Raw genomic sequence first — 17,130 nt, forward strand, 5'->3', positions numbered from 1 at the left:
ATATATTATTTGGAAACATTTCAAAATTATTATATTGTGATTTGTTTTTCAGGGTTAAAACTTGGTATGGAACAAGATACATGGGTGATGATTTCTGAACAAGGAGAAAAACTTTACAAAATGATGTGCAGACAAGGGAATTTGATCAAAGACCGAAAGAGAAAATTAACCACTTTTCCAAAATGTTTCCTTGGAAGGCATGTGTTTAATATTTGAGTTTAAAATTTTGTCTCATTATTTTAGTTATTATTTATCAAATTATATAAATAAAATGGTCAGACTATTTAGAATTTCTGTTTTAGTCCACATATTCTCACTCTCACTCTAACTAGTGAGTTACTTAATCCAGTCTGGGTATTGAGTGTTCTACACAATATTCCTGAAAAGAAGCCAGATGTTATACAAGTATACACATGTTTTTGGAATAATGATAACCATAAATACAATGGTATCTGTCTGTCAACCCGTCCCCCAAGCTTTAAAAATGCAGTGTTGATACTGTAAATGTTATTTTACATATGCAAAAAGTAATTGGTGAATTGCCTCTCTGTCTTACATGTGCATAGAGTTATGACCTATAGTTTAGAATATTAAATAGAATGTGTTATGTGTTACAGTCATTTTTTAAAATGGATTAACAAGGTAGAGTAGCATAAATATCTCTCTTTTTGCCTTGTCAAATATAAAGTCATTTTATAAAACGTACAGTGGTATTAAAAGAGGTTAAAATAACCATGGCCTATAAACATTTCTGTCTCTCTCTCTCTGTGTATGTATGTATATATGTACCATATTTTTCGGAGTATAAGACGCTCTGAAGTATCAGACACACCTAGCTTTTGGGGAGGAAAATGAGAAAAAAATCTGCCTCCGGCTCCCAGCAATTTGCCTCCTTGCAGCAAACAGTACAGATGATATACACTGTTTGTGGTGTTACATTTCACACTGTACTTGTACAGATGCTGTTAAAATTGATGTGGCTTTCTGGAAGTATACGTTATTCTCTGCTATTTAAAAGAAGATACAATAGCACTGAACCTCTTTAGATCAAGCATTTATTTTAAAAACTTCTTCATTTTGTTAAGTTGTCTAGAACAATAATAAAGCAGTCTTTAAAAATAAGTGTAATAATTTGAACATTCTATAGGCATTTATAGTTATTGACTTACCTCCTTGTAGCAAATAGCAAACAGCCCATTTCAATTTAGCCTGATTAGCACAAGAAAAAATGTCTGCCTTTGCCTCCCAGCAATATGCCTCCTTGCAGCAAACAGCAAACAGTCCGTTTCAATCTCAATTTCAGTTTCAGCTTGGGCCTCCTGATGACCAGCTGTTTCATGCTGCAGGGATTGCCATAGTCTATTGCCGCCTCTGCAAGCCCCATTTTCCCCATTTTCTGCAAGGAGGTAAATTGCTGAGAGGCACAGGCCAAAGAGTGGGAAGCTGTGGGTGGCCGGGGCTACATTTGGTGTATAAGACACACCCAAATTCTCACCCTCCTTTGGGGGGGGGAAGTGCATCATATACTCCAAAAAATACGGTATATGTGTGTGTATATACCATACACATACACACCCACACCCACACTGCATCTATTTTTCACCTTTTTTATGCAGATAGTCTCAGGTATCTTACTGAAGGTGAGTGCTATTTTGTTTAATTAATAAGGATATTGAATAATAAAACCGATTGAATTATTGCTTCTAGGAACATCAGATTCTTCCTGCATCCCAGACATTTGCCTCACCAAACTTATCAATGCAAAACAAGCTTTAAGTTTTAGCAATAATTTGTACCTATGGACATTGATGAAGTCTGATCAGACTTCATCAAGTTTATGTAACCAAAAACTCTCACATAATTCTTAATACCTTCTTACTGAACTTTGCACCGTTACCTTTTGAGACAGGGCCAATAGGAAAATTATAAAGTGAAGTGTAAAACGACTTACCATAATTAAAAAACAAAGAAATCTCCCCCTCTGCACCTCAGAAAAAAAGGGTGCAGATGGAATAGAATACTTGCCCCGGCGCCATTAGCTTTGATTATTACTTCATCCATTACAGCTTTCAGTTCTTCCAATAATATTAAAGGCAGCTCTGGCTACCAACATTTTATTGACTCTTACTCCATCCTAGCTGTTAAAGAAACAAAACATTGTGAATTCTAAAACCACAAATTTAGACTAATCTGATATCCCCTTCTTTCATTGCACTCAGAGCAGTTTATTCATGAATAGACATGGATTGGATTACACCATTAATGAACAAAATGTATTCTGTTGCTTTTTAAGGAATTTTACTTCTTTACCACATAATTTAACTTTGATATGTTAAAATATTTTTGTCTATCTGCTTTTTTCTTAATCAGTGAGTTTGTATCTTGGTTACTGGAAACTGGAGAGATTCACAGACCCGAAGAAGGTGTTCATCTTGGTCAGGCTTTGTTAGAGAACGGCATTATCCACCATGGTAAAATAAGTTACCTTTTCTAACAATTATTTGCAAATATTTAACTTTTTTACTTGTCAGTAGGTGTACAGAGTACATAATTGTTTGTGAGAATGACATTTATTGTAGCCAAAAGTAACAGAATAAGTATTTGGAACAGTGAGGTCCTTGATGCTCTGAATTTAATTGTTTTCTGATGAACATTTCATTATCAAACTAGAGAGCATCATCACTATCTTTGGAACAGTTTCGTGTATTATTTGTTCTAATTTTTAGTTTTTAGTTTTAGCCTAAAGAATAATCTGTTTTATTGTATTTATTATATCCATGTTGAAACCAAATTTTAAAGCTTGTCCCATACTTTGCTCTTTTTGTTTTTGTCTAGTTGTTATTTTATGCTGGTTATTGACCAAAATAAAGGAACTTACTTATTTACTTATAATTATGTAGACCCAGCTGTGTTTCCACAGGAACTGAAATCTTAAAATAAAGTTGAATGGCCCATCTGTTTTTGTTGAAGCAGAAAATCACTGTGCATGTGAGAGACAATTAGATTTACATTAGAACTGTATTATATTCTGGATTTGCTATTTCTACTTTAAGTACCATTAACAGCATAAGAATTTTATTGATAACACACACACACACCACACACACACACACACACAGAGTACTCTTCAACATCTTCATCAATGATTTGGATGAGAGAATAAATGGGGAACTCATCAAATTTGCAGATAACACCAAGCTGGCAGGAATAGCCAACACTTCAGAAGATAGGCTTAAGATACAGAAGGATCTTGAAAAACTTGAACATTGGGCACTATCTAATAAAATGAAATTCAATGGTGAAAACAGTAAGGTTCTACATTTAGGCAAGAAAAACAAAATGCACAGGTACAGAATAGGTGGTACCTTCCTCAATAGTAGTAACTGTGTGAGGGATCTTGGAGTCCTAGTGGATAACCATTTAAATATGAGCCAGCAGTGTGCAGCAGCTGCCAAAAAAGCCAACACAGTTCTAGGCTACATAAACAGAGGGATAGAATCAAGATCACGTGAAGTGTTAATACCACTTTATAGTGCATTGGTAAGTCACACTTGGAATACTGCATTCAGTTTTGGTCGCCACGATGTAGAAAAGATGTGGAGACTCTAGAAAGAATGCAAAGAAGAGCAACAAAGATGATTAGGGGACTAGCGACTAAAACATATGAAGAACGGTTGCAGGAACTGGGTATGTCTGGTTTAATGAATGCCTCCCCTAATCCTTAATGAAAAGAAAGATTAGGGGAGACATGATAGCAGCGTTCCAATATCTCAGGGGTTGCCACAAAGAAGAGGGAGTCAAACTATTCTGCAAGGCACCTGAGGGTAGAACAAGAAGCAATGGGTGGAAGCAACTTAGAACTGAGGAGAAATTTCCTGACAGTTAGAACAATTAATCAGTGGAACAGCTTGCCTCCAGAAGTTGTGAATGCCCCAACACTGGAAGTCTTTAGGAAGATGTTGGTTAGCCATTTGTCTGGAATGGTATAGGGTTTCCTGCCTAGGCAGGGGATTGGACTAGAAGACCTCCAAGGTCCCTTCCAACTCTGCTATTGTATTATTGTATACTCTTTATCTAATAATAAATAACTCAAATATATGCTTTCCATATCAGAACTGATGAAGAAAGTAAGAATTAAAGCCTTCTTCAAGTCAACTCTTATTGTATTCAAAGTCATGTTGGGTTTTTTTTGGCAGCAAGACAATAATCACTTGCAATTGTCTTCCTATTGTTTGTTTGTTTGGGTTTTTTTGCTTTATGCCTAGCAAATAGCTTTGGGATTCCTTGACGTTCTCCCATCTTAAGTACAAACCAGGCTACTTTCCAAGTGCAGACAAGGATATGCATCTGAAGAAAACAGAAGTTAACATATCTTAATTAAATATTTAATATTTTTGTTCTGTTAGTCAAACAACAGAACAAAGTGATTCAAGGATGCAAAGGTTACAAATTTATAACTTTTCAATCATAGATATAAAAGAATATGAATTTTAGCATTTTTGTTTGGTTTTCAAATAACTTAAACCCATTAATTGTTGATAACAGACTAATTGGTGGTACAGACTAAATAAGATCAATGTACAACTTGCTTCTTCCTGTTTTGTAGCTCAATTGTTTAAAATATCCAGATGCTGCATTTAATATTTTTTCTTGATGTTTCTGTGCCTTGTTTTGTTTTCTCATATTGCATAATTAGTTTGTTTGAAAACCTTCTTTTTATCAGTTTAATTGTTTATCATATTTAAGAAAAACTTAAAAGAGCTGTGTTTGAAAGTGTCTGTGAAAGAGAGATTATGTAACATGACATGGGATATAGTGTTATATTTATATAGCCATTAAATTGCACCCTGCTGTTAGCAGCTTAAAAACATTGCTGGGCATTTATTTAGAAAAATGCCTTTATTTTCATTGCTCCTTTGAAACATATTCTGATAGGGATATGAAGCATGTTAAGAGACAATCCTTCATTAAATACTAAATTGTGTTTAGGTTTTAAAACTTTTCAGAGTAGAACCCCCAGCATCCAGTAGAATTATAAGAAAGAAAAGGATTCAAATAGCTCTTACTTAAATATCCCAAAGCTGCATCTGAGAAAAAATATACATCCTCACTATTATACCAATAAATTGTGAGAAAAGACTCAAATTCCTGACCTGACATACACAAAAATATTTTAGTACTAAGAGGAGAATTGTTCACTTGCTGGAATACTTGTAACACTCCCACATTATTTTCTAATAAATCTTGATAATGAGGACATTGTGAGATTTGTTCTTGAGAAAAAGATTTATTTTCAGTTCAGGCAGTTGGCAGTTACTAAAGAATGAGAGAGAGGGATTAAAGATATGATTCAAATTTGGCAACCACTTTTGGAATAAGCTTGGTAATTGCAGGAAAACTTTGGGTTCATAAGTTATGCGTTTACTATTTTAATGTAATTTTCCCCATGCAAAGATAGCTGGGAATAATGGGACATTTGAGTCTTTGACAAAGGTGATGATGTACAGTAGGGGTGTCAAACTCACGGCCCAAGGCCAGGATGCATCACGCACTGGCCACACCCACCCCAGTTTAATGAAGGGGGGAAGTTGCAATATGTCACGTGACGACAACGTAATGTTGCAAGTTTGACACCCATGATGTACAGCATTCTTTGCAAAATTAAATTCTTGCTATTCAGATTCAGGGCAAACAATAAAATAAAAGCATATGGTGAAGTCTAATGAAACCCCATTAATCCCATTGTGAAAAAGGGCAAACCTATTGCAGCCAATTTTGGGATGCAGCATACTTCTAGCTTTTTTCATATATTTTCTTTACATTGACATATTTTTATGTTTGTTTTTGTGTTAGTTACAGACAAACATCAGTTTAAACCTGAACACGTGCTCTATAGATTCCGTTATGATGATGGCACATATTATCCAAGAAATGAAATGCAGGATGTAATTTCAAAGGTACAAACATTATACTAAATAGTTATACTAATTAAAAATACAAACATTCTGATTAAAAACAAAAAAAATATGGCATCATAAAACTGGTGTTATAAATTTAATATAAGTTAAATTTCCTGTTTTCCTGATGTGCAAAAATAAGGAGATAAAATTATGTTCTGTTGAGCTGTTGAAATGAAAGACAAATTATGTTATATAGTATTCAATCCTAATATAATGTAATAGGTAAGTATAATTTGATTGAATTTAGCAATGTTATCTATGTTCTCTTATTTTACAGTTTAATGCTAGTATTCTTTCAAAGAATAACATGCTATATTCATTTGCTTAAAGACTAGAAGCAGCATGAGTTACATGCATCCTTCCAGTCATTCTTTTGCTTCATTTAATCCCAGTAAATAAATTGGGGAGGAATTATTTTATAATAACGTATTCGAGGTTAGACTTGCTCCGCCTGCGGGAGGCCCCTCTCTTGCAGGCTTGGCCCTTGGCTCTTTCAAGGGCCCGCCTCAAGGACGGGTTCGTGGACCCCGAGAGGTGCAGGAACCGGAAGCTAAGGGGATTTTTAGTAAAATGTTTTTTATCTTTTTTAGGGGGTCCCAGGGTGGGGGGGAGGGCTAATCAGACCGGGAGGAGAGCCAGCGCCGGACAGACAGGTGAGTCTAGGAAGGACGGGGATGTGGTGGAGGGGGGGAATATAAAGGTCACTAAAGCAGAGGGTTATCCTATTACAACGGTCGCGGGGAGGAGGGGATGCGAGGACAGGATAAGATCCCAAGGTCGGTTGGGAGACCACGGCTGCTGGTTACGCCCGGTCGCTTGTACCAACCCCTGCAGTCTAGGTGGACAGGTGCTACAGAGCCAGGGCCTGCGGCTGATGCTTTGCAATGCAAGGTCTGTCACCAACAAGGCCCCCCTCATTAATGAGTTGATCTCAGAGGGGGAGCTAGACCTTGCAGGGATAACGGAGACCTGGCTGGGCCACGAGGGTGGTTTACCCCTTGTGGAAATGTGCCCACCGGGTTTCCGTGCATTCCATCAGCCTCGGGCCCTGGGTAAGGGTGGTGGGGTGGCGGTGGTTATGCGGGAATGTTTAGAGCCGAGGGAGTTCACTGTCCCTCAGATACCCGGGTGTGAGTCCCTTGGTGTGAACTGGGGCCCAGGGAGGCAGTGGGGCTTGCTGATTGTATACTTGGCTCCTCGCTATGCATCAGCAGCCCTGCCCGAGCTCTTCGAGCTAATCTCAGCGACGGCAGTTGAGACTCCCAGACTTTTGGTCATGGGGGACTTCAACTTGCCGTCAACGGGAGCGGCTTCTGAGGTGGCTCGGGAGTTCATGGCTTCCATGACGGCCATGGACCTGACCCAATTAGTGCAGGGCCCCACTCACGAAGGGGGCCACACACTGGACCTCATTTTTGTATCTGAACAGTGGACGAGTGATCTGGGAATAGGGGATTTAGTCATCACGCCCCTGTCATGGTCAGACCACTCATCCCTCCGGCTGGACTTCCCTGGCGCTATCCCCCACCGCGAGGAGGCGGAGCCAGACTCTATAAACTGGTACCGCCCCAGGCACCTGATGGAATCTGATAGATTCCAGACGGAGCTTGGGCCAATACCTGTAGCCTTGTCCTGCTCCCGCTCCGAGGACCTAGTGACTGCCTGGAATAGGGCGACGACTGGGGCCGTGGACCGGGTTGCGCCTTTGCGACCTCTCCTGCGGCATCGACCCACCCGGGCTCCTTGGTTTACTGAGGAGCTTAAGGTGATGAAGCGCCACAGGAGACGTCTACAGAGCAGGTGGAGGTCCTCACGCTCCGAATCTGACCGAACACAGGTAAGAGCCTATTTGCAGACTTACCTTGTGGCAATAAGTGCGGCCAAACGTGGACATTGTGCTGCTCTTATTGCGTCCGCGGATAACCGCCCTGCCGCCCTGTTTAGGGTGACCCGCTCCCTTTTATCGCAGGGGGCGCGGGAGACACCCTTACAGGGTAGAGCAGAGGAGTTTGGGGAATATCTTCAGGACAAAATCGATCAGATCCGGAGCGGGTGGACCTCCGTCAGTGGACCAGACGAGCCGCCAACAGCGAGTCTTGAGTGACCATTCTGGGAGGAGTTTGACTCTGTTGCCCCTGAGGATTTGGACAGGTTGCGTGGACGGCTGCGACCCACCACATGTTTAACGGACCCGTGCCCCTCCTGGCTGGTACTGGCAGCCTGGGAGGTGACACGAGGCTGGCTCCTGGGCCTGGTGAACGCCTCATTGGGTGAGGGATACTTACCAACCGCCTTGAAAGAGGCGGTGGTGAGACCCTTGCTCAAGAGACCTTCGCTCGACCCAATGGAGCTAGCTAATTATCGTCCAGTCTCCAACCTCCCCTTCTTGGCGAAGGTTGTTGAGAATGTGGTGGCGCAGCAATTTCCACGACACCTAGACGAATCCGACTATCTAGACCCACGCCAGTCCGGCTTCCGACCCAGGCACAGCACTGAGACAGCCTTGGTCGCGTTGGTTGATGATCTCTGGAGGGCCAGAGATAGGGGTTGTTCCTCTATCCTGGTCCTATTAGACCTCTCGGCGGCTTTTGATACCATCGACCATGGTATCCTATTGCGCCGGTTGGAGGGGATGGGAGTCGGAGGCACCGTTTTGCGGTGGTTCGGCTCCTACCTCTCCGACCGGAAGCAATGTGTGTTGACAGGGGGGCAGAGGTCGTCCCTGAGGCCACTCACTTGTGGGGTGCCACAGGGGTCGGTCCTCTCGCCTCTCCTGTTCAACGCATATGTGAAGCCGCTGGGTGAGATCATCCGTGGTTTTGGGGTTGAGTACCATCTTTACGCTGATGATACTCAGCTGTACATTTCAACCCCAAACCACCCCAACGAGGCTGTCGAAGTGATGTCCCGGTGTTTGGAAGCCGTCGGGGTCTGGATGGGGGACAACAGACTCAAACTCAACTCCTCCAAGACCGAGTGGCTGTGGGTACCGGCACCTCGGTTCAGCCAGCTGACCCCATCGCTGGCCATAGGGGGCGAACAACTGTCCCCCGTGGAGCGGGCGCGCAATTTGGGCGTCCTCCTCGATGCCCGGCTGTCAATGGAGGACCATGTGGCAGCCGTGGCAAGGGGGGCGTTTCACCAGGTTCGCCTGGTGCGCCAATTGCGCCCCCTACTGGACCGGAGTGCCCTGCGCACGGTCACTCATGCTCTGGTGACGTCTCGCCTGGACTACTGCAATGCCCTCTACATGGGGCTTCCCTTGGGACGCATCCGGAGACTGCAGCTAGTTCAGAACGCAGCCGTGCGGGTTATTATGGGAAGTACACGTTACTCCCACGTAACACCTCTCCTGCGCGAGCTGCACTGGCTACCTGTGGCCTTTCGGGTGCGTTTCAAGGTATTGATCACCATCTTTAAAGCGCTCCATGGCATAGGACCTAGTTATCTGCAGGATCGCATCCTACCACACACATCCCTGCGACCTATCCGCTCACACAGGGAGGGGCTCCTCCTGGTGCTGTCTGCTAGGCAATGCCAGCGGGCGACACCTAGGAGTAGATCCTTCTCTGTGATGGGCCCAACCCTCTGGAATGACCTCCCCCCAGACATTCGAACTACCACCGACCTCCATTCCTTCCGGCAAAAGTTAAAGACTCACCTATTTCAATCAGCTGGCCTGGCACTTTCTTAGTTTTACCTCCCGGGGATTTATTTTATTTTAATTGGGTTTGGGGTTTTAATTGTGATGTTTTTAGGATTAGAATATATTTATTTCTTAGTACAGCCTATCTCCCCCTCCAAATGTATCTTAAATGTATTTTATTATTATGACTGGTTTTATTTGTATTGACTGTACACCGCCCCGAGTCGCTTTCTGGGAGAGGGGCGGTCTAAAAATCTAAGAAATAAATTAAAATAAATAAATAGTAGTGCTTCTCAACCTTAATGCTGGCTGAGGAATTCTGGGAGTTGAAGTCCATACATCTTAAAATTGCTGAGGTCAAGAAACACTGCTTTGGTGTGATGTTTTGTGATAATGCTTTTAATGCTTTGTTTGATAAGCAAGCTAACAAACCCTGTTTTAAATCTTGCTTTATGATCCTGGTATAATAAACGGTTTAAAAATGTCTGATTTATGTATCTGTTCTTGCGAAGGGATGAGTAATGTACAAACAATAGAGCGTTGTAACTAAATAAACTACAAATCCTACTTTATCACAGTATAGTGATCAGAAGTGCATAACCACTTTCAAGCCTACACTTTGAACATCTGATAATTAAACCAGTGGTGGGATTCAATTTTTTTCAAATTTATTTCTTAAAATAAATCCATATTTATTTTTTAAGAAGTAGCTATTGGAATTTTCCTGGATTTCAAATATGCTTTTGAGGGATTTTTTTCCTCTCTTATTTTATAAAGCAATTTAAATTGAGGTCATATATTGCCATTATTAGAGACAGTAACCTGTATAAATATATATGGACTTTACTTGATATTGAGTAATTTAAATTTAATATTGTTCATGTACTTAACAGGGTGTAAGATTATATTGTCGTCTTCACAGTCTGTTTACTCCTGTGATAAGGTAAGTTTGAGTTTGGGTTGCTTAGTTTCATAAGGTTACAGTAGTTGCTACCCACTTATGTAGCTCTTGTTCAATAATTGTTATTGTTCTAGTAACAGAAGACTAAGCTGAAATTATACCCATAGAAAGTCTGCCTAGAATAGCAACCTTTCATAAAAACAAAGACCAGCAAAGCCTTCAATAAATGGGGTAAGACTAATGCAAGTCATGTTTGCATCTACTCTTCTATTTCCAGTAGATAGACAATTAAAGAAACATTTTGTACACACACATATATGCACAAACACAAACACACGCATACATGGTGTGTGTGTGAACAAGTGTGTGTGCGTGCCCTATGTATGGACAAAAAGCCTACAGGTTGATTCATAAATAGATATAAAAGCATAAAATTAAATTAGTTAAAACAACGCATAATATTTCATTCCAATGCAAACTAACAACAATAAGAGAAAATATATTTAATAAACAATACAAATCCTGAAAGAAAAAATATAAGCCATCTCGGCATGTCACTTATATATTAAATATCAAACAATGATCATTTTAAATAATAAGCCTTATGTTCTTATAGATATTACGAAATATATGTCACAGAGAACATACTGCATTGTTTTGATTAGAGGAAAAAATTGCCTTTTCAAAAAGGGATAAATTACATATCTTGACTCTAGTCCTTGATGTCCAGAAAATTAATGCTTTTCCAATTTCTCACGCCAGATACAACCAAAGTTTTTAAATAACAGTGAAGTGTCCCACATTTTAGATTAACATAAGTCAATGTGACATTAGTATCTTTACTTCTGAAAGATTTTTCTTTAAATCTACTTGTGTACTGTACGTTAAAATATTGTTCCAAAAAGATAACTCACAGCATTAAATCATAATTTAATACCTCTTCACATTTTTTGCAGTGCTAACAGATAAAATCTCTTTTCAAATACATTATTTGGAGTATCCAATAAATTCAAATAGAACATTTTTATGTACCAATCTTAAATCTGATCAAACAAATTTAACTTTCTTTAAAGTTTGCAAGTATTAGCCTATTCCTTAAAAAATATTCAAACATTCTAGTCTTCAAGGACCACATATAATAGTCAGAGAAGGAAGTCAAGCATGTTTCCTATGAAAAAGAATTCTAAAAGATGAAGTTACACACCCAAAAGGTTTTGCATTTTATGAAAACCAGGAGGTTTTTAGCAATAAAATTACACCTTCATTCTGAACAAAAGTTCATCTATTGGATTTCTGCTTGCTGTTATGTATACATAACTCTTTCTTCAAACTGTCAATTTTCATATTCAGCCATTCATTAAATGACTTTGGAGAAATCAACATCTCTTTTAGCCCAACCTATCTTACAGGCCTGCTATAGGAATAAAATGAAGAAAGATTCTAAATAAGCCAACTTGAATTTGTGCAGGAAAGGAAGGATATAAATCTAATTAATCAGCCGAACAAGAATATTAAAGATGTATTACTATTTTAATTTTCTTTAATAGTACTTGAAGTTTTGTGATTTGTGTCTGTATCGATATTTATATGTGGAAAGAAGAGAAAAAAAGTAGGAGTGTTAAAAGATACAGTTCCAGAAGACACAAATTGCATATGGAAACATTCATGATGTATAACATCAAATATTATGTTGTAATGTTTTCTTTTAGTCCCTCATCAAGGTAATTCCATAAATAAAAAAAGCTAGTTTGGGAGATATATGGGAGGTTTAATTTTTGTAATATACTTTAAACCTAGCCCAAAATGCACAGTACTGTAACTAAAATAAAGCATTATCATTACAAAGTAATGCAAACAGAAATAATTTTGAATAGATAAGGAATCACTTAGGTTATATTTGGGGTATAATATATGGGTCTTCAGCTTTTGTAGAATATATATTTTGAGGATGAACTATTTTATGTTTTTTTTTCTCCTCAGAGATAAGGATTACCATTTAAGAACCTATAAATCTGTCATAATGGCTAATAAAATGATAGACTGGCTAATTGCACAGGTAGGACAGTGCACCAAAGTATATAAATTTGATTAATAACATGAAATAAATGTAAATTTATTTTGAGATTAACATTTTTATATGTCATATAATTTTGCTTTTATATATTAAATAAGGTACAAATATTTTGGTATTATTGGTCAACTGTTAAGAGTCCTGGTATCTTTTGAAAGACTTTAAAGTATTAAGCATTCTTCTACTTATCTGCTTTTTAATATTTTAATACCAAAATAAATATAAAATACCAGTATTATAAATTTATTATCACTTATATTCTAAATAAAAATAGTGGGCATATATAAACCAAAATATAGAAATTATTTTAAATAATGGGAATGTTTATTTTTATATTAATAAACTTATGTGCAGGGGGATTGCAGAACAAGAGAAGAAGCAATGATCTTTGGAATAGCACTTTGTGACAATGGATTTATGCATCATGGTAAACTATAAATTTATATAAGTTTAAAAAATGTTTTTTTAATATAAATATTCTGACTTTAATATCTGATATTAATACTGTGATAAATAATTTCCCTAGGATTTGCAGTATGTAGCATGTATTGGTTTGTTTCTAGAACTTTTGTTCAGTATTTTATAGCTTTAAAAAGTACTATCTAATTAAAAACCTCTTTAGAATACCTGTACAAATTACAGATAGAGTACAGGTAAAGAATACCTGTACAAATTACAGATAAGAGTCCATTCTTGCTAATCATAAAATTCTACAGTGTTTTCTTTGTAAAATTACTTGCTAATAATAGTTGTGAAAAATACAATACTACAAGGATCTACTTATTGATTTATTTATTAGTTTTATACACTGGCATAATCCTTTTATGTTAATAACATAAAATAACTTACATAACAGTATAACAAATTCAGGAGGGAAATATTGCATAATATATGAACTATTAATAGGAAACAATTGTGTCTGAGGTATAGCTCCTTCCTTCCACTAAAGTGGGAATTATTAAGAGATAAGGAGTTTATCAGACATCTCAGTTTGGATTGGAAGATGCATTTATTTAATAAATCATATAGTAAATAAAATTTTAGTTGAATTATAAATCAATATGTCTATAGGTGATACACAAATATTAACCTTTTCTCTGTCAAATAGTGCTGGAAAAAAGTGAATTCAAAGATGAACCACTTCTATTCCGTTTTTTTGCGGATGAAGAAATGGAAGGCTCCAACATGAAACACAGACTTATGAAGCATGACTTAAAAGTAGTGGAAAATGTAATTGCAAAATCGTTGCTGGTAAGTTTATAAAAAATTAAGACTTTATGTTTGTTTGTTTGAATTTGATGCTAACTCCTATTATTTGCACATAGACAATGTTATAATTTGTAGTTTTTTCAGATCCATGCTATCCATCAACTTAAATCCCCTAGACCTGTCTTGCTGTTTTATACTCTTTAGGTTTGTGAGGAAAATATATATTAACTGGAGTTCAACATATAGGTACTTTATAGAGTTCAAAGTTAGTCTGTATTGGTTAAATATTCATACAATGCTCAAATAAATGCATATGATTAATGTCACAGCTTTTGCAGATGAATAAATTTGCCAGATGTAATGTTCACAGTGGCAACAATGTTATAGTAGCAACAGTTGCCTGTCAGCCACACACATTCAGTATATTGATTTTTTTTTCCTTTTTTCAGATCAGATCAAGTGATGGCACTTATGGTTTTGGTTTGGAAGACAAAAACAAAGCACCAATTGTGAAAATAGTGGAAAAGTGCTCTAATGCTGAGGTAATACAGGTTCATAACTCTCCCAATTATTAAATTTGTGCTCACAGAAAATTTCAGGTTTTTTTGACAATTATTTCAATTATAAAGTTTTACTTTAATAATTTTAATTGATTTGTGTGTGTAATTGATTGTGCATGTGTGTAAATTATTAAAGACTATCCCACAGAATTTGTAAAATATAAATATTTGTATTACTTTAATTATGTAGAAATTTAAAGCATAAAGTATGGATGATTTCACACAATGCAATTAAGCCATACTGTTTTTCTTTTTTCTTTTTAATTTCAGCGTAGCATATTGTGAAAATCCAGTTATGGCCAACACTGGACATGGCCCTGATACCTAGCAGGGCTGGCATTTTCAGTTTTTTGCATCAGAGTTTTAATGTTTTCTTTTAAATTATGTTAAACCTATTTATTATTATTATTATTATTATTATTATTATTATTATTATTATTATTATTATTAATAATAATAATAATAATAATAATTTAATTTATAGACCGCGCCCTTTCCTTGACAGGACTCGGGGCGGTGTACAGTCATATTAAAACAATGTGGATACAAAAATATAGATATACATAGATAGACGGAGGAGGTAGGATATACACTGTACAGTAATGGATTAAAATACGAATAAAAGTTAAAATTACCCTTAAAAATACCCCAAAATAAGATGTTTGCCAGGAGGTTGAAAGTGGGACTATAAATCAGCTAGGCCAGCTAATTGGAACAGGTGGGTCTTAAGTTTCTGTCGGAAGGAGCAGAGGTCAGTAGTAGTTCTAATATCGGGGGGGGAGGTCATTCCAGAGGGTTGGGCCCATCACAGAGAAGGCTCTACTCCTGGGCGCCGCCCGTTGACACTGCTTAGTGGACGGCACCTGGAGGAGTCCCTCCCTGTGGGAGCGAATTGGTCGCAGGGATGTATGAGGTGAGATGCGATCCCGCAGGTAACTAGGTCCCGGGCCATGAAGCGCTTTGAAGATGGTAACCAACACCTTGAAACGCACCCGAAAAACCACAGGCAGCCAGTGCAGCTCATGCAGGAGTGGTGTTATATGGGAGTATCTGGTCCTCCCCATGATAGCCTGCGCGGCCGCATTCTGAACTAGCTGTAGTCTTTGGGTGCATCTCAAGGGGAGCCCCATGTAGAGAGCGTTGCAGTAGTCCAGACGAGACGTCACCAGCGCATGAGTGACTGCGTAAGGCGTCCCGGTCCAATAGGGGGCGCAATTGGCGCACCAGGCGAACCTGGTGGAACGCCCCCCTCGCCACAGCTGCCACATGGTCGTCCATCGACAGCCGGGCATCAAGGAGGACGCCCAAATTGCGCGCCCACTCCACGGGGGGCAGTTGTTCGCCCCCTATGGCCAGCGATGGGGTCCACTGGTTGAACCGGGGCGCCGGTAGCCACAGCCACTCCATCTTGGAAGGGTTGAGTCTGAGTCTATTGTCCCCCATCCAGACCCGAATGGCTTCCAAACACCGGGACATCATTTCGACGGCCTCGTTGGGGTGGTTTGGGGTGGAAATGTACAGCTGTGTGTCATCAGCGTACAGATGGTATCCGACCCCAAAACCACGGATGATCTCACCCAGCGGCTTCACGTATGTGTTGAACAGGAGGGGCGAGAGGACCGACCCCTGCGGCACCCCACAAGTGAGCGGCCTCAGGGTCGACCTCTGCTCCCCTGCCAACACACATTGCGTCCGGTTGGAGAGGTAGGAGCAGAACCACCGCAGAATGGTGCCCCCTACTCCCATCCCCTCCAGCCGGCGTAATAAGATACCATGGTCGATGGTATCGAAGGCCGCTGATAGGTCTAATAGGACCAGGATAGAGGAACAGCCCCTATCTCTGGCCCTCCAGAGATCATCCACCAACGCGACCAAGGCCGTCTCCGTGCTGTGACCGGGTCGGTCATTCCTAGTATGATTTGATTGCTTATTTGTACCTATGACTATCATTATGATTCATTACGAATGTCTTTTCTTTTATAGACACTAAAAGCATATGCACCAAAGACAAATTCCTTGTGTGTCTAATCACACTTGGCCAGTAATTATTCTATTCTATTCTATTCTATTCTATTCTATTCTATTCTATTCTATTCTATTCTATTCTATTCTATTCTATTCCATTCCATTCCATTCCATTCCATTCCATTCCATTCCATTCCATTCCATTCTACTTGGGGCTTACATTATATTTTTTTCACCTTTTCTACCTCAAAATAAGAGTAGGTGTGCTCCTGATTTTCAGCACCAATGATTAGAATGGCTTTTTAGGGGCTGCAAAAATAGTGCTTGGGAGTGCTGTACAGAGAATTATTATCAAAATAATTTACACCTTCTTGGTGTTTAAGCTTACAGACAGTCAATATTTGTAATTTCCTAACTTTGATATCTTTATGTTATTGAAAGAAACATTACTCTTAACATTTAGGGTAAGAATTATAAAGAACTATAGAGAATTATTAGGCGTGTGAAGATTAAGAGCTGAGAAAATTGCTGTATATAAGTCTACATATTGCAGGTGATTTTTTAAAGGTTACCTAGATGCATAACTTTGAGAATCATTTTTGCAGAGTAAGAAATATATTTGTGCAATACAATTTTATATATAGCTACTTAAAAGTAGTTCATGGATAAGCACATTAAAATTTCCGTGTACAATAAATTAACACTGCTTGGGGAATGGTTATAGTCTAGGACAAAATACTTATTAAAATGTTCAGTCAGGATTATCTGATCCACCAATAATATTAAAAAATGTGGCATCTTCTATTGCCTCCCCCATA

The 17,130-nt window shown here is 38.7% G+C and overlaps 1 protein-coding gene across 1 annotated transcript in view; it reads left to right on the forward strand.

The window, feature by feature from the left end:
* The window catches only part of PREX2 (phosphatidylinositol-3,4,5-trisphosphate dependent Rac exchange factor 2), a 119,722-nt gene that overhangs the window by 48,719 nt on the left and 53,873 nt on the right, over window positions 1-17,130 (forward strand). The window contains exons 10-17 of the mRNA XM_081952422.1: window positions 53-201; window positions 2,375-2,471; window positions 5,854-5,957; window positions 10,500-10,549; window positions 12,488-12,563; window positions 12,933-13,005; window positions 13,687-13,829; window positions 14,237-14,329. Coding sequence (XP_081808548.1) covers window positions 53-201; window positions 2,375-2,471; window positions 5,854-5,957; window positions 10,500-10,549; window positions 12,488-12,563; window positions 12,933-13,005; window positions 13,687-13,829; window positions 14,237-14,329 — 785 coding nt within the window. The remainder of the gene's footprint in view (window positions 1-52; window positions 202-2,374; window positions 2,472-5,853; window positions 5,958-10,499; window positions 10,550-12,487; window positions 12,564-12,932; window positions 13,006-13,686; window positions 13,830-14,236; window positions 14,330-17,130) is intronic.

This window comes from Natrix helvetica, assembly GCF_964273705.1.
Source record: "Natrix helvetica genome assembly, chromosome: 4".
NCBI lineage: Eukaryota > Metazoa > Chordata > Lepidosauria > Squamata > Natricidae > Natrix > Natrix helvetica.